The sequence below is a fragment of the Crocodylus siamensis genome, chromosome 4 (assembly GCF_052110815.1).
Source record: "Crocodylus siamensis isolate JL-2025a chromosome 4, ASM5211081v1, whole genome shotgun sequence".
In the NCBI taxonomy this organism is placed as follows: Eukaryota; Metazoa; Chordata; order Crocodylia; family Crocodylidae; genus Crocodylus; species Crocodylus siamensis.
In genome coordinates this window covers 112,597,094-112,622,896 of record NC_143398.1, presented here as the reverse complement: position 1 = coordinate 112,622,896, position 25,803 = coordinate 112,597,094, and the positions used below count along the sequence as shown (strand labels likewise).

Here is a 25,803-nt window from a genome sequence, read left to right as displayed (position 1 = left end):
GCCTGGGCCTACTTCCAAAACAGGTTATGGTTACAACTGCTTGGCAAATGTTAGGAACAAGGGCGTATCTGGAATGAGCACAGTTACAGGGGCTGTATAGGAAAAGCTCTTTTTCCCAAAGCAGCCAATGGAATATTTTCCCTTGCTGGATCCATTTGATCCCTTGTGGCAGCAATCAATGCACAAAGTGCACACTGAGTAAACGCAGGTATTAAAGCGACTGCAGTAGCTGGAAGAAGCCATGGGCATGTCTGCATGCATCTCCTGGTGTCTTCTGGTGATGGCATAAGCCTTCTGTCACTTGGAGGGATGGCGTTTCTTTACTGGGAGACAAGAAGAGGTTTTGCTGCCGCAGCAGAGCTGCGAGCATGAATACGCTTGTGGTTTTGCTGGCAGAATCTGACATCTATAGCTGAAGCTACGCAATACAGACCAAGCCACACTTATTTCTGAATTTGCAAACGCACAGAAATAAAGGATCCAGCTTGCATGCACACAAATGCAATTTAGAGGCACCAGCAAGCACCTAAACACACACTTGTACAGAGGCTGGTACTCCTTCACTTACGGTACATATCAAAAGTGATGGCCCCTGGCCACCCACATCAATATAAGCCAAAAGTAACTATAGTGAAGTCTGGTATAAAACATGCAACCTCATGGATGCTTGTATAGAACTGCACTGTACTCATGTACATAAGACAAACTTGTGCCACACACACCCTACATATAGATCCCTTATCTTGGGAATGAAGCAGGTCTTCTAGACAGGGAGGGACACGGGCATGGGTAAACCGGCCACCCAGGTCACGGAAAGAAAGGGAGCCTGAAAATGGTAATTTTTTTTACTATAATCATCATTATCTCTGGTGAAGGGAGACCTGATACTAAAAGTTCACCCAGGGCCAACAGGAGACTAGGTACAGTGCTGCTTCTAGAACTGCCACTGTGATCAGCCCCTCTGTTAGTAGGACTTTCTATAGTTGTTTCTTCTGCTGAAAGTCATGTAGAGGAAGTTTTGCTGTGCAGTATCCATCCCCCTTAAGGCTAGTTTTGCAATTTGCTCCTTTCCTCATTCATCCTCCTCTTTCCTTATTTGAATATACTTGGCCTGAGACCCCCTACAAAGTACCACAAGGTTCAATGTTTTTCACCTGTGCTCTCCTCTGCAGGAGGGCTGCAGAGCCAGAGTTATGCAAGACATTTCATATACACTCTTGTTGCCTGTGTTGAACCAGAGGCTGTTTAAGTTGCATTTGCACTGGTCGATGTCACTCAGCAGTTGGCATACACCCACAGACTTAATGCCCAAAGAGTTGTTGGTTCCAGGAAGTGGCAACTCTGGGTCAGTTGGATCATGAAAGGCTCTGAGAAAACTGCAGCAAGTTAGCAAGTTTAAACTGCTTCTTTCCTGTGGAGTGGATTAGGGAATAATGAACAATCCTACAAAATCAGCCCATCTAACAAGGAAAGAATCTGGTGCAGAGGGAAGGAACTGAGGAAAGAATTCAGGTGCTTGGATGCATGGATAGGTGGTGGCAGAATGCTGTTATAACTGGTTTAAACCAGAGGTACTCAACGTCCAACTCACAGACCAAATGCAGCCCATGGAGCCAATTGCAATTGGTCTGCAAGCTCCCCACGGGTCCATAAATTTGGTAGCAGGGGAGTGGTGGTCATTAATACCGTCACTCTCCCCTCTGCCAAATCCCCAAGCCCCATTCCCTGTGTGATCAGAGACAAGCTACGCCCCTTTCCCACAAAGGGCTGGGCCATGCCCACACTTCTGGACTGGGGCCAGGCCATGCCCCTTCCCTCTCTGCAGACCTGGTTGAGGCCTGGCCATACATACTTTCCCCACAGGGCCAGGTTGAGACCTGGCCATGCCTTCTCCTTCCCCACCCCCAGGCCTGGCTAGGCCCCCTTCCTTTCTTCACCAGGCTAATCAATCTTCTTTCTCCTGAAGAGCTGTATTGTGATCAGCCTGCCCCCATGGTCAGATGATGCTTGCCTTGTGAGCTCAGGCACCAGATCAGGAACACCAGCTGGATGCAGCTGGCAGATGGATTGGGCACTGCCAATCCAGCCCATCAGGTAAAAAGGTTGGGCACCACTGGTTTAACCTAAAGTATAAAACTCATCAGTTCACGGGTGTAAAACCTCCCCCCTGGCCCTGGGCCGGATCTGGACGGAAGGGCAGGCCTACATTTGGGTGGCAGCATAGTTCCACATCTGAACAGATGCAGGGATGCAGGGGCCTCTCACTGATGGCAATATACAAAAATTCCCTAGCCTGCCAGAAGCCCTGCATTGCAAGGTTAAATAGAGCAGATATGCAGGTATGTTTCGACTTTCTTCCAAGTGAAACCACTTATGGGGTATTTTAGTCCCTGACTGCGTCCATCCAAAGAGCTCAGTGGCAGAGCTGGTTTGGCAAAGTCCATCTCTTAATAAAAGTCTATCAAAACTCTGAGACTGTTAGATAACCATCTCTTTAAACTCCCTGCAACTTCTGCCAATATGAATGCAAATGAAGTCTCAAGCTACAGCTGATTGCACGCAAGATAAGGAAACAATTCCTACCAGCCTGTAACAACTAGAGCCCTATGCCAAGATTTGTAGGGCTAGATTCATCATCAAGATTAGGCAGGAAAGGTTGAGTACAGTACTCAAAGAACCTTGGCTGCCTATGTCCTTAGACCAACACAGCTACAACCAAAAACTCATCAAGACTAGGAATTTTTCCCCTCCCCTCCTTCCCCCATGTTCCTTTGAAACATCAAGCAATGGCCACTATTCTCACACTGTATGTTTCACTGCTTTGTTGTCTGGGGTCATCCCCAATAGCAAAACTGAGTTGGTATCACTTTGGGTAAGTAGGATTCCTTCCCCCAGATGCTCCAAGCTTATATTTTTTTTTTTTTTTGGGGGGGGGGGGGGGGGTTCAAAATTTTGCTTTTCTTGTCATGTTAAAAAAAAAACCCAAAAACTCTTATGGCCCCAAAGTAGCCGCTCCTCATTTGGCCACTGGCAAAGAAAAGGAAAGAAGGCCAGAGACTCACTTGAAAGTCCGATTTCTTATTTAACAGGAATGAAAATTACAGAGGAGCACTGCTGGGAGAGATGAGACCACAAGCCTGAAGCAGAGCAAGGTCAGAGGCTGTCCCTCCCACTATCTCTTCATCTCTCACAGCCCTTTCCCACCACACAGAGAGAAATCCGCTCCAGTCATCATTGCATGTTGCTGACCAAACTAAGACCAAGCAAAGGTGATTGGGGGGGGGGGGAGGAGGGAGGTTGCTCAGTGCACTGCTAGTGGGCCCAGACCCCTAAGGCACCCCATGCTTCTCCATCCCACCCATCCCCGTTTCTCACTTGATGGAGGCAGAGAGATTTCCGCTGCTTTTCATTGGGAGTTGTCTGGCAACCACTCTCTAGCCTGTGAGGAACTTTTGCTTTTCTGTCTCTTCCCTGCTGTAGTCCTCCTTCCTCTGGGGCTCAGCTAGCCCCTTGGGTGCTGCTAGTTGGTATTTCTGCTAACCTTTCTGTGCCCAGTGGATTCTGTGCATGAATCATCGGTTGCAGGAGCTAGGACCTATGATCTCAGCACTTTAAGGTGAATGGCCCCAATACCTCCATCTTGCAACACTGCTCCAGTTCCCCACCTTCCCCACTTGGCCTCAGATCTTGCACCTTGCACCCTTTGGGCTTGGTTCCATATTTCTCTTGCCTCTTGTTAAAAGTCCAACCTTTGGCTTTTAGTGTTTTTATTTTAGAAGTCACGAAAATATTGCAACTGGACCACAGGTGGCATCCATCAAATCTAGTGTCCTGCCAAAACCAAATGCTTCAGGTACCCTGGCAAAAGCAGATGTCGGATACCACAATCTCCCCTGCTACATTAAAATGCCAGCTTACCTGTTACAGATCAGGAGGACTTCAGCACTGACACGCAAGGATTAGTGCCCCTTCCAAATTTGTTAGCATTAACTGTAACTCTAGATAGTCTTGTTATCTGTACCAATATCCAGTCTTTTTTTTAATCTTGCCAAGCTGGAATCCTGATCTCAACTGTGCTTCGCAGCACATAATTCCACAATTTAATTCCTCATGGTTGTGACAAATTAATACTTCCTACTATATGTTTTGAACTGTAACTTTTAAAGCTCATGGAATGTCATCCTCTTGGAGACATCAGAAATTCTCCCCCCATCAGGATAGGCTGTGTCCAACATATTGTAAGGCAACAACAGTACAGCATGCTCTAACTCCTACTGAAGTTAATTGGAACCCACATTAATTAACATCCACCGATCAAAAGCAGAACGTACTTCACCAAGATGAGTAAGCATCCTTAACTTTTTTGTAAAAATGAGGACAAGTGACTTGCTCTTAGGTCCACAGCAATTCCAGGGCAGATCCAAAAATAGAGCCTGGGGTTCCTGTCTTCAGGCCCTGCCCCTTAACCACTACACCACAGCTCTGCCAGAGCATAGCCTTCATAAGGCTGGCTGTCTAGCACAGACAGCACAAGGGACCATTTAGTGGAGCAAACTACTAGGGGGCCAGTTACATCTTTAGTAGATTATTATTGTGGGGCTGAGAAGAGCAGCCACATGCTCCCTTCCTTAAGGCAGCCAAATCTCAGATCTGCCTACTGATGAACTTCCCCTTATATATGTGGAAGAGCCAGCTCTCTAAAGCAATTCAGAGGCAGGTTTTCCTGCAGCACTACTTGGCCGCTCTCTCCTTCTGTGCATCACACAAGGAGAGAGAGACAGAGAGAAGCCAGAGAGAGAGAGAGACAGAAGCCAGAGGAGGTCTGAGAGGCAGTTTCCTGCTGTACTTTGGGATTTGCAGCAGTGCTGCCCCAGCCTGGCAGTTTTTCTTTGGGATGCCTCAGGCACTTGCTGCTTTTCTCAATGGGATGTTTGAAAAGCATGCAAACCTTGGGCTCTCTGCAGGCAAATGTAATACCATTTTCCTCTCTGTCTTGCCAGGCTCAGCCTGGCCAGACAGCATTTGGCAAGACATCCCATCTAAATTTAGCATCCAGCTCTCCACCCAGGCAGCTCCAGTGCTCTGGAAAGCTGGGTACGGGTGAGGTAATGACTAGGAGGTTCTTCCTTTAAGCAGCCCACATGGCCACACGCTGCCAGCTAAATATACACCCTCTTCAGGAGAATGGAACTTGTGTAAGTTCTGGCTGAATGAGATCCCACTGAGCATCCTGTGAAGGGAAAGAGGCCAATTTCAGTTCTGAGAGACCCTGTTCCCGAGTTCTTGGACACTGCTAGTGACGCTTGCTCCTCATAAAAGGATAGGCCTGCCTCTGCCCATTGGACAGACTGTCATTAACTGGACCTGTGAACTCTCAGGACTCTTTAAGGAGCACACATGCTCTGTGTTTTCATGGGGGAAAAAAAAATAAAAAAAATCAGGGGCTGACACCTTGGAGGCCAACACACAATTCAAAACAAATGTAGTCACTGGAACACCACATAGCTCAGAAGGCATGGACGAGAGCCAGCCCGATTCCCTTCCCTCCCTGTCCCTTTCCACAGCACTGCATCTGGGTAGGAAATGCATGGCAAACAGCAGGCCAAAACACACAGTCTTCAACCAGGTCAGCTGTACAATCCAACTCATACTGCTGGCTTGTTACATGCTGGGCTGGAGTCTGGTTCAAAGCTGTTGAAACAGGCCCCATATCTCAGATCAGCAATTTCATCTCTGCCTCACCCCAGAGGTACTGCACTTGCCTTGCAGCTTTTGTGCTATTTGTGCTTGGCTTAGGACTGGGGAAGGAGGTTGCTAAAAAAAAAGAGGAAGAATTGGACAAAAAGCAAAAGGTAAGAACTGGCGAAGAAGAGGCTTGGAACTACAAGCACAGGAACTGCTTGAGTATTACTGTGTTCAAGGAAAGGGGATGCTTCGCAGCAAAGTTCTGTAAACAGAACTGCATCAATGAGATCCCTTTTCCTGGTGGAAACAAGGCTACAAGGCTCCAAATACTGGCCAACTACCCAGGTCAAAAGGAGTTAACCCTACTCTGCAAATTAAACAAAGCCATTGCAGTACAGTGCTAAGCAACAAGCAGCTACATGCTGCTTTATCTTGGAGTCTCCACATAAGAAAGAAACACCGTGATTCCTCTGTGGTACCCAGTCTCCACTGTACTGGATTTGTGCAGTTCCAAATGCTTTGTTGTATTATCCTCTCCCTCTCCCAAATTCTTACGGTATCAAAAGGAGGGTATCCAGGCAAGCGTGGTACAGCAGTCCACCTCCCTTTGGCTGTGCTGTGCAGGTGCCACGAGCACCCAGCTCACCTGCACTTTAGCACAGCTCCTGCTGGGAGCTCAGCAAGTGCTGCGAGCCCTATGAGATCACCATTTGCTGGCATGGGCTCTGCTCAGTCGCTGCTTTCAAGCAGCTCCAGTCCCTGCTGCTTTTCACTCTTCAAATTCAGCTGCAGGGGAAAGGAGGGGAGGAGCAGCCAGCAACTCCGTGCAGCCCCTGCTTTCACTCAGTTCCAAAGACTCCGTGCTGCCATCTCCTCCTTTCCCTTCTATTCAATTAAGCAGGGGGACAAGGGGAAAATGAAGGGGAAAAGCAAAGAGCAGTAGGCTTTAGAGCTGCTTGAAAGCAGGGACTCTGGTGAGACTCCAGGCTGACCTACTCAGAGCTCACAGAGCATGCGAAACTCGAGCAGGAGCTGCTGAGAGCTCACTGGCACCCCGGATCACACCCCCTTCAGCTGTGCACAGTGAGCATGTGCGCCACGTATTTGCCTCACCAGCAAAAGGAAGTGTGGCCTCACCAGTCTCCACAATCCTGGAACCATCCAGGAGTACTAAAATACACTCATCCTCCTTATAAAAACCCACATTTGCCCCAGTTGCCTCTTGGAATTACTCTTGTTGCATTTTTTCCACCTTTTGACCTTGGGTCTCTCAAGCTGGAAGTCTATTGCTGTGCCCTCCAGTTCCCTTCATCCACCCCTCTCTTTGACCCATATTACTCTATCCTACCTGCTCCACTAAAAGTCACTGGATATCTCCTTATACTCAAGCCTTCAGTTCTTACTCTCTCCTACATTTTTAATGCTGCCCTTGACCAAGTAGATCATTCGTTATTCGCTTCTTTATTTCTGCCAAAACTCTGCACAGTTATGGCTCTCCTCTTACTCTTCAAATAATCCTTCTACATTTATTTCCACACTTCTGCCTCACTTGCTTCACCTAGGCTCTCTCTCCTTGCCTCCTCTCCCTACCTTCTATTTTTAGTTTCATGTTGATGATCCCTAGACCAACCCCAACACTGACTTTTCTGTTCTCTTTCACCCCTGGATTGTAGATGAATCTCCAAACATCTTACCAGTAACTCACACTCACAATGTCAGACTGCACTTTCTTTAGTCCCTCTTATCTTCCACTTCCTCTTGTCACCATGGGCTCAGAGTAAATCAACCTTGTTCATTTTTTTTTATTTCTGCTTTTCATTCCCCATTTCCAAATCCTATCATTTCTTAAAACAGGTTCCTCCCTCTGTCTCTACCGTTCGATCCATGCTCTGCATCTAGACCAGGGTGTGGAGGTTCGAGATGCGGTGTGCACTTAAACATACAAGGATTTTTTGAAAAGGGGTTTTTATTTAACTATGTAATGACCCCTAAGATAGAAAGATACATTAAAATACAACAAACAACAACAATGGTGGCTACAACAAATACAATTATGCAAAGGTCGAACTTATCAATCATTGCTATCACTTTAAATAATACTCATGGTTAGGCAAAAAACCATAGATGATAACAGATGTAACATTACATCATGCACATAAACGTTGTCAGGTTAGGGAAGTGGGTAACACGAAGGCCTTAGAAAACGCCTCTTTTCAAAGAGGGGAGAGCCGGCTTGGGGCGATCAGTCCCTTGCCTGTTCAGCCTCAGAGTCGTGGTCCCTGTTCCGTCTGCAGGCGCTCTCCCCGAGTGCGGGGAGAAGCACGGTTTTTAAACACACAGCTCGACGATTGTCCAATCGTCTTGCGTGCTGCCGTGTGAACCCCTTATATGGTACGTTTCCTGCTTGAGCCTGTAAGAGTTTTCGCGCCAACTGCTCGATGGTATATGTGCTGCAGTGACTTCCTGCCACGGCACATCAACCCAGAAGCCTCTGCAGGCTTAGCTTTTGGCGCCGAGGAGGCCTGGCCATTCATCTGGGTGCAACTGCAAAGCACCCTTGCACAGTGCAATTGCAAACACATTTTCACACAGGGGCGGGCAAAATTCAGCCCGTGGGCCAGATATAGCCCACCAGGCCATTCTATCTAGCCTGTGAGGCCCCTAAAAAATTTAGAAAATATACATCTGCCCCTGGCTGCCTGTCATGTGGCCCTCGATGGCTTGCCACAACTCAGTAAGCAGCCCTCTACCTGAAATAACTACCTGCCCCTGATCTAGACAATAACAATATTCTCCACTCCCATTTCTTCACCTCTCCATAGCTCTGTTTATGACCGTCTCTCCTTCAGTTTCTAAGCTGGGTTGTTCTCTCCTTCTGCATTAACTTCAAACCTCATTTCTACCCCCACGAATTCCATTCCTGCTAACACATCCATCACCTTCTCTTCCTACATCCCTTCCAACTCCTTCAAGTAGAGCCATCCTTCTCTTTTGACTTTCTCTCCTTTTGCCACTTCATCCCCTGAGTCCATCCCTTTTTATGTTAACCCACATTTCTTTAATCGCTTTCCACTTCACATATCCTGCCTTTGGTGAATTCTACCTTTATAAGACTCTGGCAAAAGCTAGGTAGGACTGAGGATTGTATTGTACAGTGGTCAGTGTTACACAGTAGTGATAGTTGGAACTCAGGCACTGAATGAAGCAGGCCTCTGTTAAGACTCACGCGACTGGTAAAGGGGGGCACGTACCCCCCTCCCCGAGATTGGCCCCCAACTCAGCACTGCTCAGGACGGGGCAGTTTTTTTGCCACATGGGCCAGTGGTGTATTGGGGGGGGAACTAAGCCATGGCAGAGGAGTGGATATGGGGCTTTTGGCTTACCCTGGGCCCGCCCACAAATTGTGCTCCCCCAGACTTGGGAGGCACCAGTCACCCCTAAGCTCAGAGGAATTCTTCCTAGGAACAATGACAACATTTCAACAAAAGATAAACGCTCAGGCTGGTAGTCTATTTTAAGTTGGATACATGCACATGTGGGAACAGAGATATTAGCACTGAAAGAAAAATCTTGTGCAGTACACGGTAAATGAATGGCAGTGTTTTTCCTCCTAATGGGAGTATGTGAATGAAGCGTCCTGGTAAATAACAAACAGGAAGAGATAATCTGCAATTATGTCACTATACTGAGTTAAAAACATTTCAAGCTCTTAGTCTTATCAGAATGGTGCACTCACTAGAGGGACAGGGGACCAGAATATTTTAGGTGGAGTTTAAAGGGGTCTCATAGGGATAAAGCAGCACTCAAAATACACAACAGAGCCCAAGTCATGCCCCTCCAAAATTCCTCTTCCTTCTAAAGCAGATAGGCTCATTGCTCTTAGCATTGCAGAGCCAGCAGAAGACCAGCAAAACGAACATACTGGGCATGTTAGGGGAGAAAATAATATAATTGATTCCTTCACTTCTGCTATAGATTTAAATATTAAGGAATTAAATATGCAAAAAAGGGAACACTTTCCACCACCTACAGAGTGGACAGGAAGCTGATATCAAATATTTTTCTATGCCGGAGGTAGATTCTGGCAAGTACTTACAGAAAAAGAGAGCATATGTTTGTACACATTCAACATGCCCTGTGAAAGACACTGTTTCCTCATACTGCTATTAGTGTTGTCTTTTCCAGCGAAACACCAAGTATCAGCAATTCCTGGTGGGTAACATAGGGTCCACATTTAACATGAGGGGTGGGGGGGAAATGGAAAATAAGCACCAGAGGCTCCAAAAAATTTTGGAAAAAGCCAGAGCTTTTAGACTAAAACAAAAAAAGACAAAAATATGAACTGCATGCAACAAAAATAGCATACTTGGGGAGAAGGCAACATATGACAAGACTTAAAGCTTCCTCTGTCATCATCTGAGGCCACTTCTTCCATTTGAATGTACTAACACTCGGTTTTAGTTATTGGTCATGAGACCAGTGACCTGTGGATCCATTTTTGACCATACCATTGTAAGAGAACTGCACCAAAAACCCACTGTGGACAACATAGCTTTGTGCTTACTGTACTTTTGCATATCTTTCCACAGAAGTCTTAGGTTGCTCATTTAGGCAGCTAGATTAGCTACAATCTTCCCTACATATTGCGGAATACCTTTCTTCTCTATTGAGGAAGGCATGTTGGTGATTGATTGCAGTAAGGTTGAAACCATCTGCTCACCTTCCTGTATACCAAAAATATGACCAAGTAAAGAATCCATGCTGATGGCATGGGAAAAACTCTCTCTCCTAGAACTGACTAAGAATCAATTAAATAGAGACCTAGTTAATCTTTTTGCCTCCCTCAGCATTGCCTCATCCCCTGTCCCTTTTTTGCCTGTTTAGGACCCTTTCTTTCTGCAGTCCATTCAGTGTCTGATAAAGTAAGGTGCTGCCTATGAAACCTCATGCCTCTCAGAACCAGTTAGTCTCTAAGGGTGGAAATAGGCACAAGCTTTGTGCCAACCAGAAAAATGTTTATGATGGCACAAACAGAAACAGAAATCACTACCTTCCGTTGCACCACAAATGCTCAAATTTATGGCTGCAACAGAAAGTAGTAACCCATTGGGCCCTTGAAACCTTGGGAGCGCCTGCCTCACTTTCCCCATTTACTCAGAGATCTCTGGGGACATGTCTGGATAGAGCAGAAAAATCCATCCCTTCACACCACCACAGGTCACAAGGTCCCTGCTTGCAGACATGAGCCCCATGTTGGGGCACAGCAATAATATGCATGGTGGGAGAATCCCACGGTGGAGGATTTCCCTGGAGTGTGTGCAAGATTGGAATGGGGAAAAGTCCCACTAGGGCTCCCAGCTCCACATTTGCAGCCTATGCTCTACGCTTGTGCCAGAAATGTGCATTGGGGCCAGTGGAAGAGTGAACCCTGACAAGAGTTCCCCTCTCTGCACTTGCACACCTGAGGAGTGAACCCCTTTGGGAGTTCTGCTCTCTGTGCTTACAGACCTGTGCTGGGGAAATCCACTGCAGGAGATTCCCTCACTCCACAACAGAAGGGGGCACCTCTGAAACCCTGCTTGCAGACACTCCAAATCAGGGTGTGGCAAACAGCAACACCTACAGACTTTGATCAACTGTGTTTTCCTTGCACAGCTGATAGCGCTCCACTGATATCCATTTCCAGCCTAAGGTGCCATCCTCCTCTACCTTCTGCCTCACATATCCCCAGTAATCTTCATTCTCCCTGGTCCAACAGTTTGGCATCAACCTCAAAGTATATGCACAACAGGTTGCAGTCAGCTTGTAGAATCATAGAAAATTAGGGCTGGAAGGGACCTTAGAAGGTCATCTAGTCCAACCCCCTCCTCACAGCAGGACCATCCCCAACTAGATCATCCCAGCCTAAGCTTTGTCTAGCTAGATTTTAAAACCCTCCAAGAATGCAGCTTCTGATCCATCAGTGCTGTTAAATTATAGGATGGTATCAATGAAGCATGGGATGCTGACTTTTTGTTCAAGAGAAACCTGAAAACAGCAAAAGCCTGAACAGAGTAACTGAAGACTTGCCACTGTCTAAAGAGACCAACAAGCAAAAACAAAAATATGGTTCACTTAGGGTCCCAGGAGCTGCCATCACTTTATGCAAATGATGCTGTGTACATCTCTACAGTTGAAAAATAGTACCTGAAAATGCAGCAGTATAACACGAGTAAGCCCTGCAGCCATTTGAGTTGGTCAACCCAGGCAGACATGTATTATGGAGAAATACAGGACAATTTCACCAACTTTCAGAAGGCAGGAAGATAAATCAACACTGAGCTGGCTGATTTGGAAGGAAATCTCAGGCAAAGACTACAGCAGGTTGACAAGATTGAATACAAGGATCTAACTCAGCTGGTTGGCAGAGGTAAAATCTTGGGGAATTTTGGAGCCAAAGACATATTTAAAGGTATACCCCACTGACACTGATCAATTCAAGCTGTAGGGTAGTTTAGGACTGCTCTCAGATTCCTGGCCAACAAGTGCTCACATAGAATACTTAAGTCACAAATATCAATATTATGCCGTCTGTTGTTTCTGATGGACAAAACGTCACCGTATTCTAGTAGCTGACAACCTGCCCCCAGTTATACCTGCTTTTACCTAGGTCCTCCCATATGGACTATAGCAGAGTTGTTCAACCTCCAGCCTGTGGGCCAAACACAGCCCACAGAGCCATTGCGTCTGGCTCGCAGGGCATCCCATGAGTCAGAAAATTTACTGGTGGTAGAGCAGTGGCTATTAATACTACCACCCCCCCCCCCCGCTACCAAACTCCCAGGTCTCCTCCCTGCCGCACAGCCAGATTGGAACCAAGCCAGGCCCCCTTCTTCCCACATGGCCAGGCTGGGAACAGGCCAGGCCAGGCCAGGCTACCTTACCCCATGTGGCTGAATTGGGGCTGGGCCATACCCCGCTTCCTTCCTCCCACTCACAGCCAGTTTGGGGCCAGGCCACACTTTCTCCAGGCACTAGATTGTGAACACTGGCCATCTGGCCCACTGGAGAAAAAGGTTGAGCACCACTGGACTACAGAAATGCAACACACCTGGATAGGAAGCCTTTAGGGAACTCCCATTAAGCCTTAGGGAACTCCCAGTAGGACACAGCACAGTAGCATATCTCCTTAGCAACATGGGACAAAGTGAGCACATCATCTCTGTTCTCTTACTTTTACATTGGCTTCCCATAGAGCCAAGTCAGTCTAGGTCCTGATTCTTATCTTCAACAGGGCCAGGAAATGTAAAAAAGTCCAAAGCACCAAGATATAACTGTTGTTAACTCCGATCTTTAGACATAATGAAACTTTCTACCACAACAGAGAGCTGTTTTTGTTTTTGTTTTTGTGGGAGACAGACTATTCCATATTCTCAGAGCTGTCTCAGGATTTGAGCTCCCCAGGGAACTAAGAACGATCACAAACTCTTCCCTCTGTCCCAACCCCAACCTTTCACACTTACAACATACACTTCTCTGACCTGTTTTTCACAGCCAATACTGAGTAAAACATAGATTATTTTTTTTATACACACACACACACACAGACACACAGACACACTAAAAACTATCGTAGACATACATTTTCTCCTGGGGAAGAAGATGAGATGGAACAAGTCATATATGATAGATATTAATCACATTACTTAATGTAATACACTTCTGAAAGGAGCTCAGATACTATAACAATAAAGGTCATGTAAGTACCTATAACCAACAGAATATCCCCAGTCCAACTAACACACTGCTTCTTCATTTGCTGGACTTGGCACAGGAGTACACTGAGTTTGAAGTAAAGCACAGGGGTTTTTTCCCCCTATGTCTAGAGGCAGCCTAAGTTCCACAAGTTAGTTATATGCTTTGTAAGAAAAAGTACTTTCTTTTGTTACTTCTCTGAAGAGCTCATGAGTACCACTGAATTCATTTTATGGACTACACCTGCAGAAGGGGCAAGGGAGAGGTAAATAAAAAAAGAAGAAAGATCAAACTTCTATAAAAATAACTTAGCCCATCTTCTGGAATCTAATTACATAATCATCCTCTTCTACACTGCTACAGACAACAGAAAACCCCTCCAGAAAAAAAATCAAAAACTTCCCATGTTGTAGCTTTCTTTAAACACTACTGGATATAGGGGAACAAAGAAAGTACAAAATGAATAAGCTCTGCCTGTTACATCCTTGCATCACATCTGCCTGAACTTAAACATGCAATATGGCATGATCCTAGCATTACTGTGGCAGATCCCTAAATACAAACATGCCATGCCAAGCAAGCTTCAAAGCACTACATTTCACCTGCTCACAAATAGAAACTAGGAAGTAGGCATCAGGCCATAGGTTCATAGTTTCTCCGAATCACTCTTGCTAAACTTGACTCACCAACACAAAAGGGAGAGGTCTGGGAACATATACTATAAAGAAAAGTCTTGCAACTCTACCCATACCCATCACCTGTTACAAGTAATACAGCTTTATATTAATTTCTTCATAATACCCAGATGAAATATTTGCTTGACTTCAGAGGAAGATACTACTCACTATGGGATAAATTTAACGAATGCTATGAACTTGCAACTCACATTGACTGCAAGTAGGCGTCATAGATACCCGGCACCTGTCAGAGATGGACCCTATATGACACAAGTATAAGTATAGCATCCTTATTGAAATGAAGTGGGAGGGAAAGAGGTGGGGAAGATGACAACCTGCGGTATCCAACACAGAGTGGAGTGGGTATTTTGGCCCCAGAGAGGTACAGTAATGGGCAGTATTAGTTCAAGCTTTCCCCCACAGTACTCTGGTTAGTAAGGTTCACAACTGACCTACAAGGAAGCAGAACAATCTTGATGCCCTTGGTTTTTCTGCTGAGTAAAGCAATGAGGAAACCAACTACGCTGATGGTTCTTGTGGTGTGGACACATCCACTAGAACCTGCAATGACTAGATCCATCTCATACAGGCCAAAGAGCAGCCAACTTCAGCTCCTTCTCATCCTGAGGTAGAAATGACTTGACTGCCTACAAGTGAGAGGTTCCGTATCCCATTAACGATTCCAAGAGTCATCTAATGTCTCCTCCTGCCCTTCAGCTTAGCAGATGGCAATCCATGCTGTATTTTAGGGAACGGGACTCCGAGATAGTTCTTTTTGTAAAGCCTTGTGAACAAACAGGTAATAAGGCTTTCAAAAGCTCTAAAATATCACAAACAAAAGCACTATATAGTTGGTCCAATAAAAGACATCCACTAAGAAGTGCTTGCCTCTTGAATAATTTCTACATCCTCACGGCTACAATACCACATGGCTCTTAAACTACCGCAAACAAAACAGCAATTCCAAGCAATGCACATTGCTACCTGTTGCCCTTCAGAGAGAGGCAGGAGAAAAGAGGCAAGGAAAAGCCTGTTGCATGCTGGAAAGTAGAAAGAAGGGCCTGCTGCAAAGAAACCTTAGGTGCCTTAGAAGGAGTATTATCAGCACATTTCCCTGGTTCCTTCTAAGCTCTTCTCAGTTTCCGTGCGAAACATTGGGATGATGGGCAATTGTGTTCAGAGAGCTTCTGTCCTAGACACAGGATAGCAGGCCGAATCATTCACTGCTCGGCTTGTCACCAGCAAGATAGAAAGAAAACACACTCCTGGCCTTGTTTACATGACAGAAGTGTGGTGGCACAAGGGAGAGTAGCAGCAAGCAGCAGCTGGAAGGTGCAAGGTTGGTCAGGGCTTCTGGGTCCCTTTTTCTGATCAGCAGCACCCTCCCAGCTATCTTATTCAGTTCTCCTGCAGTGCTCTTGGTTGCCACTCACACCTACAAGACAAATTAACGCAACAGTCCCAAACGCTTTTATACACCTATGACATGTCTCAGCCTCAGAACAAATCAGAGCCTATGAAACAACAGCCAATATAGATGAAGCCTCTAACTTCTGATTTTTGTGTGGTCTAAGGACTGCTTCTTACTTTTGCTCACTCTCTGATGCAAGGGGTGGGAGGGGGAGGGCACTGGGGGAGTGCAATCCTTTGTCTTCTAAGAGCGGAAGGAGACCCCACTGCCCTTTTTGACTTCAGCCATGTTCACCCACAATTCCTCTCTCTCTTCACTGGTGAGCTGAGGATTTACCAGGCAAGAGAATGTGAAATGAAAGCAATAGACAGTGGTGCCTGAGGAGCTCACAGGATTGCCCTGCGGTAAGGGGTATGGCAACAGCATGTGCTGAGAGAAATTGTGTCCCAGTCAGAAGCCACTGCCATCCCTCTCCTCCAAGGAAAACCTTTCCTTGCACTGGATCTTTTTACCATCCCAATCCTGTTCAAAATTATGCTGGGAATTCATTGGTGTTAAACAAGCAAGCATGAGGTTGCAAGCTGAGTTGTCTTCTCCTGTAGAGAGAAGACTTCCCTTCTGAATCAGAGCTCTGGGTTTTCCCCAACATTTCACTCACTCAAAGAAAAACTGCCCTGTCATCATCAGCAGCACTCAAGGAATGTAGGCCTGCTACTGAAGATGAGAAGAGCTTTTCCACCCACAATCTCACACCAGAGAGATTAGCTCCTGTACAGGGTAGAGGATAAATGCTTAAGATTCCTTGGCTAGGTTTGGCCCATTTTGTATGACAATTGCCCTGTCCCAAGACAAAAGAGCTGCCTGTCTTTACTCAGCCTCCTTCCCTGTGCTGTTTGCAGGTCATATGAGGTCCCTTGTTTTTCCTCCCTTGACTGTCAGTGGGTTTATTTAAGGTTCCTAAAAATGCCCATGAGGCTGCAGACAACATAGGTTTCTTTTAGTACTGCCAGAGGGACTTGCATTCCTAATGGTCAGACTTCTCAGCAATAACATACAGGGGCAAGGCTTGGAATAGGAAACATGATGGCAAACAGTTCAGAAATTAACTTATTAACTGAACTGGAATCTAGTATGTGCCTATGGTGACTGCTGATTTAAGGGTTACTCTCAAAGCGGATGGGTTAAGCCTTTCAAGAATGATGAGCTGTGGTCTCTGATGCATTCCCTTCATCTATAAAAATCCCCATCCGACCCAGAGAAAGGTCAAGATCAGCTTGACCAGCTGTTTAGAAGCCAGATCACACAGCATCCTAGGTCTGAATCCTACTGCTCAGGCTCATCTCTCAGTCTCCAACCTTCTGTCTAAGGCAGGTTTGTCAAAAAATATGGCTTGTGGGCCAGATCTGCCCTGCAGAGCTGTATCATCTGGTCTCCAATGCTGCCCATGGGTCTCAGAGTGATCCACAGTTTCCCACTCTTGCCTGGAAAACTACTGAAAAATGCTCTTCAGGTTTTAGAACAACAAACATGGAGGCAGTTGTATCAGCAGGGCTGATCCTGTAACTGCTGGCTGGTGCCTACTTGTGCTTCACAGCAGAGCTTTCCACTTGGGAAAATAGCAAGGCAGAAGATCTTTGAAAAGAAAAAACTGAAAAGCTTTGAAAACTATTCCTTGTGCTTGTCCCTTGTCTCTGGAAAGAGCCATAGCAATGCATTGAAATACAGCTGCCTCTAACCTGGAAGGGTGATAACTTTACTGAGGGCCACGTGCCACACAGCACCTGCTTCATCTCAGGTCCCAGAGCAGCAGAGCGACTGCCTGGATTGGCTGTAGCAGGACTGGGCCACAGGGGGTCACTCCAGGACATGCACTGGATCTGGAACGTGGGCCCGATGTATGGGTCCGGTCTAGCCCATGGCCTGGTCCTGCACCACTCATCCAGCTAGATGGCGTTTGACACCTATGGTCTAAATTGGACATTTAGCCCCACTTCTCCCCCCAGATCCTAATCTGGTATAAACCAACATAGCTCTACTGAGCCAACAGATGCCGATTTCTACGAGCTGAGGGTCTCCTCATTAAACACACATTTGTGCTTAAGTCCATTGAATTTAGTGGAACTACCTGAGATTTCCACTGATGGAAGTAAAACCTGGATCAGTACCTCAATTCCTACACTTTGGCATGTTGTAGCACACAGGATGCTTGACTACTCTCATGTAAAATGTTGTGGGGGAACAAAGCTGAGAAAGAAAATGGGGTGATGCAAGCTTAATTTAATTCACAACAACTCACAAGTGAATTCTTCTTATGGCTGCAGTAGCAGTAAAGCAGCATGGAGGCAAGCCTGCCTCTGGTAGCTCTAGATTGGCTTGAGTGAGTGAGTTCATCTCTCTGGAAAGTGCTTCATGGTTATAAAGAGAACATTAGCTAGAGCTTCAATGTGCAAAATATTTCATAAGCACGTTGTAGAAGATAGTTGAGTACAGAGTGAAGGTTCATGGGAATGGAAATAATGAGCTACTGCAGGCCCCTTCCCAAGCCTAACAATTCTAGGATTCTCTGCCACTGAAGGAAAGTGTCTAAGTTCTCTTGCCTGGAAAACTACTGAAAAATACCCTTTCTGTTTTAAAACAACACGGAAGTAGTTGCATCAACAAGGCTGATTCTGTAACTGCTGGCTGGTGCCTACTTGTGCCTTGCAGCAGAGTTTTCCACTGGGCGAATGGCGAGGCAGGAGATCTGCAAAAAGAGAAAACTGAATAGCTGCAACAACTATTCCTTGTCCTTCAGGTTTCAGAAGTCTCTGGAAAGAGCCATGCCAATGCACTGAAACACAGCTGCTTCTGCCCTGGGAAGGTGATAACTTTACTGAGCTGCAATAGTCAAAGGAAAACAAACACTATTTGTTTTTCATTCCTACTTTTGATTTTTCAAACAAGACAGGATTTTAAAGGTAGCAAGATAGAAGGGTAGGATGGAAGGCCACAGATTAACCTCTTTCCTGCTGAGAGTTTCCAGGCTTCTCCTGCTACTCTAGGAAAATATAACTCAGACCACAAAAGTGTTAAGGGAGGCTGGACTCCAAGAGCACTGCCCATACATAAAGTTGCTCTGCATCCCCCAGTGCTATCTACTTTTCTGAGAGTTTTATACTGTCACCCATCATTGCAGTGTGTCTCGTACCTTCCACACCAAAATCAGTAAAGTCCTTTGTGGACTTCACAGAATCAGATGCTTTTCAGGGTCAAAAGGGAACTTTATAACCTATAATCCTTTTCTTAATATCCTGTTTTGATTGGTAGAGGTTTAGGGGGCTGTCAGTGTTGCAAATGTTATTCTTAAGATGAAGAGGATCTCAGCCTACAAGCAGACTTTTGCCAGAGTCTAGTCCAATTCAGATCTTGAAGAAAATGGGGGGAAACAGAACATGATTTACAGTAAGATGTATTTGTTTACTGTCCCCCTTATCTTCTCCCCTTGCTTCCTCTGATCCCCTGTCCCTTCTCACCCTCTTAATATAAAAGATGTCTTCCCTGCAGCTACAGATCCACACCCCCATCTTACAGCATTATTCCAAAATATCATCCCCCCCAAAATGCTTGTTTTTTTTCCACCTTCACCCCTCAGCTTCTTCACCTTTTGCTTTTTTGTAACCCCTGAACTACTTTGGTACATGATCTGGTACATAGATGGTGAGACTAGAAGAAAGATTAGTAAAAGTTGAGTTACGCTCTCTTTCAATTATTGTAACAAAAAAACAAACAAACCCCAACATCCCACAACCCCTCCAAAGTGATATCACTAGTTGTAAGAGACAGCTGATAACTCCTAAGTCAATAGGGTTAGAGAAATAACTATCATAACTAAGATTAAACTTGTACCATTGTAAAAAAATACTAGTTCAGCCAAGTAAGCTACCTTCTGTTTAAAACCGGACATGGATAATAGGAGATAGAACAGGTGGGCACAATTTAAGATCTGGATCCTGCAATAAGGACCATCCACCAGAGCTCATGATAGAATTGTGACTTAAATTCTTGGATTAGAAACAAAACCCAACCTACTTATTCCTTGACAGGAGGAGTCAAAAGCTTCAGGATGTACCTTTGTCATACAGGGTGCTTAAAGCATTCAAACTTAAACGCTTAAACTGCATTTGAAGTGACATTGTTAAATCAGCTTTAGCCCCAGACCAACTGCTGTATCTGGGGTCAGAAGGAATGGTCAAATGGATACGAACTGTGGGGGTTTTTGCCTTCCTCTGTAGTGGGAGGTATGGCCCTCTACCTAGGGCAGGGACAAGCAATTATTTTGGGTGGAGGGCTGCTTACAGAGTTTTGGCAAGCCATTGAATGCTGCATGACAGGCAGCCCAGGGCAGATAAATATTCATTTTCTAAATTTTTTTAGGGGCCCCTGTAGACCAGATAGAATAGCCTGGCAGGCTGCACCCAGCCCCAGGGCCGCATTTTGCCCACCCCTGACCTAGGAGCTCCTGAGCACATAGTGACAACATTTCATAGAGGCAGGATGCTGGTTCCCTTGCTTTACCTGTGGCAGGTTAAGTTGTTAGGTCTGTATTGTGCCAGGGCTGACTGTAGCCTTATGCAGAGTGCAGATTATGGATTGTGTGGAATGGTTTGGATAGGGCTGCTCCTGCCTCAGCCAGAGGATTGACTAGATCAGTGGTCTCCAAAGTGGGGTGCGCAAGACGATTCATTGGGGTGCGGGAAGAAAATATTAGAACTTCTATTTATATAAATATACATCTATTGGGGGTGCATGCTCAAAAATTTTTTACTGATACAGGTGCACAATCAAAAAAGTTTGGAGACCACTGGACTAGATCAGCATTTCTCAGCCTGTGGGTTGCAACCCAAAAGTGGGCCACAACAATATATGAAAGGATCGCAAACAAGCTTTAAAAAAAATGGATCAACTGACTTTAAAAATGGATTCTCCTTTAAAGGAGAAAAAGGTGGGAAGCTGCAAATTTTCCCTTGCAGGCTGGCAGAGCTTCATCTTGGGGCTCCGTATGCCTTGCACAACCCTCACCGCATGCACTGGGGCACTGGGGGCAGCAGGTCAGGAGTGGGAGGCACTGGGTCAGGACTGGCCATCGATGTTTAGAAGTGGATCTTGGTCCAAAATAGGTTGAGAATGACTGCACTAGATGTCCTCTGGAGGTTCCTGCTAGTCCTTTAGCATTGTATGATTAAATTGCTGCCCCCTGCCCTCCCTTTTTACAATCAGGGGTGGGCAAAACATGGCCCATCTGGCCCATTCTATCCAGCCCGTGGGGCCCCTAAAAAATTTAGAAAATTAATATTTATCTGGCCGCAGCTGACAGTCACGCGGCCCTCGACGGCTTGCCAAAACTCAATAAGCACCCCTCCGCCTGAAATAACTGCCCACCCTGCTTCAGACCATCCCAAACTACTGATAGACTTTTAGGGGCTGGAAGGGACCTGGGAAGATCATGGGGTCCAGCCCCCTGCACCAAGCAGGAAAGACAACTGGGGGGTCGGGTGACCCCGGCAATCTCATCATTCAACCAACCAACCCGCCCCCAAAACTCAGGGAAATGGTTATTTCAACCCACAAGCCTTTCCCGACCAGGTGAAGGCTGAGCCTCCCTGCAAAGACCCCGGGCAGCCGGCGCCAGCTCTCCAGCCCCGTCCCCGCTCCTCCCGGCGCCGCCGCGGGGCGCAGGACGAGGCAGCAGCGGGGCTCCTCCGGCTCGCAGCTCAGTGCCCCGCACCCAGCACGGGGCCGGGCCGGGCGCCCGGGACCAGCACTCACTGCGGTTCAGGGGGTGTCCGCTGCCCTCCGCCGACGCCACGAGCTCCAGGTAGGCGGCCCAGAGCCCCGCCAGCAGCACCCCGCAAGCCAGCAGTAGCCGCGACCGCCTCTTCAGCAGCCTCCCCAGCGGGCGGCTCCGCATGGTGCGGGCTGCGGGGTCCCGCTCCGCCGGCCGCAGCCCGGCTCATGCAGCCGCCCGCACCCGGGGAGGGGACGGGAGAGGACGGCCCGGCCCGCCGCCTTCTCCGGTTACCGGGCTCCGCCCGCCCCGGCCACACCTGCGCGCCCCCGCGCTCCCAGCCTGAGGCGGCGGGGCGGCCGGCGGCCGGCCCGGGGATGTGCCCCCTTCAGCCCGATTGTCAAAAGTCCTCACTCCCCACTGGGGGGGACCTGCGGAAAGCGGGTCACTGCTAAGGGGCACGAGCGTGTTTATGCTGCCTGTCTCGTGCTTAGGGTGAGCTCCTGGGAACTTCCCAAGCTCCGGCGGCTGGTGCCTGAAGTGCTGCAGAGTCTGCTCTGGTCAGTGAGTCTCCTCCAGGCGTCAGGACGTTTGAGAGGCTGCATCAATGAAGGAAAGGTAACCCAGTCCTAGGTGTAATATGCATGTGCACATGCACACACTTCTTTCTTTCTATGCATTCATATGCACACCCACCCGGGGTTTTAGAACACCTATCTAATCTTGCTAGCTAGCTAGCTGGACATGCATGTGCACACATACACAGAATAAGCACATGGAGGTTTTACAACTTCTGTCAGTCTGTCTACATACACAAGTTTGAAAACTATCCACCTATATGCACAGAGACACATACAGGTTTTAGCTATCTAGGCACACACACACACACATTTTAGAAAACTAGCTAGCTATCTGTACACACACGTGCATGCACATGCACAGACATACAGGTTTTACAACTCCCATCTGTCTACACACACATTTGAGAACTATCTATCCATCTACATGTACACACACATACACATTTTAAAACTCCTAGCTAGCTAGCTATCTGTATGTAGGTGTACACACACACACACAGACACAGGTTCCAAAAGCTCTCAGCAGTCAGATTCAGAGCCATGTGGGGAGTTTGTAGCTCTTCCTAGGGCAGACTGGGAAGAAGGGCAGGCCTAGAGTGAATGCAAAGAGGAAAGGTACAGGACTGAAAGTCAAACCACATAACAAATTTTTAGCAGAATTCATGCTGAAATGGTTTCAGCCTCCCTTGGTTCTATGGTGCTTTGTTCAGTCAGCAAGCAAAAGGCTACTGGCTTCTGAGTAAATCTCAAAAATATTTTTTTCTAGCGTTGGGGAACAAGCTTTTACTTAGCCCACCATGCCTATCAGAGCAGTGTCATTTGTATTTGTTTTCCATCAACATGTAAAGGCTCCAAAGACTGTTTCATTGCAGATATGGAACTGGCTTTAGAAATGTGTTCAACTAATACAAGAGAGGTAGTAAACCTAATATGAGAGAGGTCTGTTGCCTAACTACCAGGTGTTAATCTGAAGTCAGGCATTGGATAAATTAAGCCCCCTGCTTACAAAATTATGCTATGCATCCCTGATTTCACCTACAAGGTACAAATCTACCCTGACTTCTGTTCAACTAATCTGGGCATTTCGAGGATTTATAAGGCTCCTAACTTCCTTTAATGACATTCTGCCTGAGTGGGCAGGAGAAACACAGTTGACCCTGCAGTTCACTGTAAACAGAGCAAAGGGGTACTGAGATCATGAGGGTACCAAATTAGATGGTTAAAATCACAGCAAAGCCTTGCATCTACAGCTGCTCAATAAAACAAAAGAGGTGGCTGCTCCCTCTTGTGGTATTTGGCTGCAATGGCATCAAGAGTGAGAGTGGGAAAGACTATTAACCTAGACTACTTTGAAATGTATTTGTCATGTTTTACCATGTTATTTAAATAATAAAATTATATGAGACCCTCTATCAGTATCAATTTCTGAATACAGCTGATGCATTTCTTGCAAGGTAGTACACAAAAATAACATAGCTTCTGTCCTCAGAGAGCTTGCAACTTAAAAAAAGCAGCCAGAGAGAAAAATCCAGAGGACTTAAAAGTTTGAGAGAACTTAAAAAAACCCACTTCTTAAGTGTCTACCTTCAGAGGGTCTCACAAAAGTCTAAAAGCCATTCCCACTCTTTTCGTTATTGGGGTTATTTTTATTTTATTGTGGGTAAGCCAAGCCAAAATGCAAAGTTTTGTGTTTCATTCTGAAGGTGAAAGAGCTTTGAAATAGTTCTAGTCTTCCACGGAAACAAATTCTACTGATGTGGGCAAATTGTTAACGACACTTTCTTGCTTGTGCATCCATGTTGCGAGGCTGATACTCTAATGTTCTTGTGGTAAGTCATCATTGCAGAGACTAAGTGGCCTCTCATGAATTTGGAGGCAATTTTATAGAGGACTTCAAACACTAGGACTGAATCTTTGAACAAAGTCACCCAGTATTAACTAGGGAGCTCAGGGTGATAAATTCTAGGTGGACTATGTTGCTAGGTAGGCAGGTTGCTGAATTCTCAGCTATCTGAATCTTTTCATGATGAAACATTCCCTGGTATAATTATTTATGCTAGAGGTTACAAGTGTAGGTCACTGTGGTGGAGCCTCTTAGCCACTGCAGATGGAAGTGGAATTTTAACAGCCCTTGTTCGCTGGGTGGCTAAGAGCAATAATTACCATGATCAACAGTTTTGATGTTCTTTATCTTGATAATGCAAAGATAGACATCTTAACCAGAGAGGATACTGATTTTTCCATAGTGCATCCTGTCAATTCTCATATTAACACCATCTCTCTTGAGTTTGTCCTTAGCCAGCTGCTCTTCATTCAGGTGCTGATCTTTCCCAGACACTGAGGCCCTTGTTTATCAGCACGAATGACGACAGTTCTGCTGGTATGAATATCAGCTGGGAAAAAGCACCATCTGAACAGTGGAGAAGCGATAGGAATAGAAGTTGCCAGCTTCTCTGCTAGTCAGCTCAGAAACATGAAGTTAGATGCTGGGACTGGAATTAAAACGGTTAATTGTTTTGAGCAAAAATGTAAATGCTGACCAGTTTTCCAAATGTTTTAGTGTGGGCTGCAGAGTCCTTTCTTGAAAGGAGAAAGCTTTCATTATCTGTCAGTTGAACCAGATGGACATTTTTGGTAACGTCCTGATTGTGAACACAGCGTTTGACTTAAGCAGCTTTTAGTACTGTTGACCACTCTATCCTCCACTGCTGCCTCTGTGGTTACACAGACATATGGCTTTTCTCCTGTTATAGTTCTGCATTTCGCTTTCAGATGACTGCTTCTAAGTTTCATAAATACACATTTAAGTCTGTGACAAGATCCCTCCTCTGTGAAATATCAAAAAGCTTAGTTCTCCACTTTTTTACTTTTTTTCTCCATCTTCCCACCCCCAATTTATCTCTGCTGTTTTTACCTTCAATTTTTAATTACCAGCTCTATATTGATGATACCCAACCACCCATAATTTTCACTGGCTTTGTTGACTTCACTCTGCCTACACTTCTGTAGTCTCAAACACAGCTTGTGATGCACCCCCCCAGCTCCCTTAAATCTGTTTATATCAAAGGCAGGTTTTTTTCCCCTGAAAACACTTCTATCTGAAATGGCAAATCCCTCTTAGTTTCCTTCTTGACTCATCAGAATTAGTCTGAGCTACAGAGACATTACCAGTATCGGCAAATATACCTACTGTAGATGCAGCTTATACCAGCAAAAGGAATTTGGTACTGTATGTGAGAGAGTGCTTATGCTAAGCAAGGCCTAGCATTAAAAAAAATGCACTAAAACTCCCAGAATGCTTCAAGGAGGTTGAGGAGTCAGCGATTGACATTCTGGTAATCACTTTCTGACCCTTAGATGAAAATACTGAACTTCTGACCTTTAAACAATGATAAAAATAGCAGACATGCCGCTTACATTGTTAAGAATAGGAAACTGCATGGCTAAACAGCAATGACGAAAAAACAACCGCATATTATGTCAGTTTTGACATTTTAACCCTGCAAAAACCAGCAAAACATATAGATGAATAATGTATTTAGGTTATAGAAAGTTAGCATAAGAAACATAAAGGCCATTAAGAATTAACATAAGAAGCGTAATGATTATAATACAAAGCGTATCACCTGATATTATAATATAGATAAGTTAACTAAATAACCAATAGAAGTAAGAATTAGAAAATGCATATGTATAAGTGTTATCATATATAACTAATAGTAAAGTTATGTTAGATGCCTCAATTCAACCATGGGGACAGTTTTGTATCTTTTGCCTAAAAGAAGATAAGGGACTCCTTTTAAATGAGTTGTTGACCAGTTCTGAGACTACTGAATCAGGCAGCCGCACCTAGCCTCTGGGTTAGAGAGCAAGGGCTTGATTTGGGAACCTCGTGAACCAACAGACCTCCTTTAGTTTATGACTTTGTGAAACAATAAAAGTTTTAAATTG

General features: G+C 45.8%; 1 protein-coding gene across 5 annotated transcripts in view; it reads right to left on the bottom strand.

Annotated features, from left to right (window-relative positions):
- The window catches only part of B4GALNT3 (beta-1,4-N-acetyl-galactosaminyltransferase 3), a 120,843-nt gene extending 99,340 nt beyond the window's left edge, over window positions 1-21,503 (bottom strand). For all 5 annotated transcript variants that reach the window (XR_016441861.1, XM_090043398.1, XM_090043399.1 and 2 more), the window contains exon 1: window positions 21,313-21,503. Coding sequence is in view for 4 of the 5 variants with exons in the window: in XM_090043398.1 (XP_089899524.1) it covers window positions 21,313-21,454 (142 nt within the window). In the remaining variant the exon portion in view is untranslated. The remainder of the gene's footprint in view (window positions 1-21,312) is intronic.
- Between the last annotated feature and the right edge of the window lie 4,300 nt (window positions 21,504-25,803).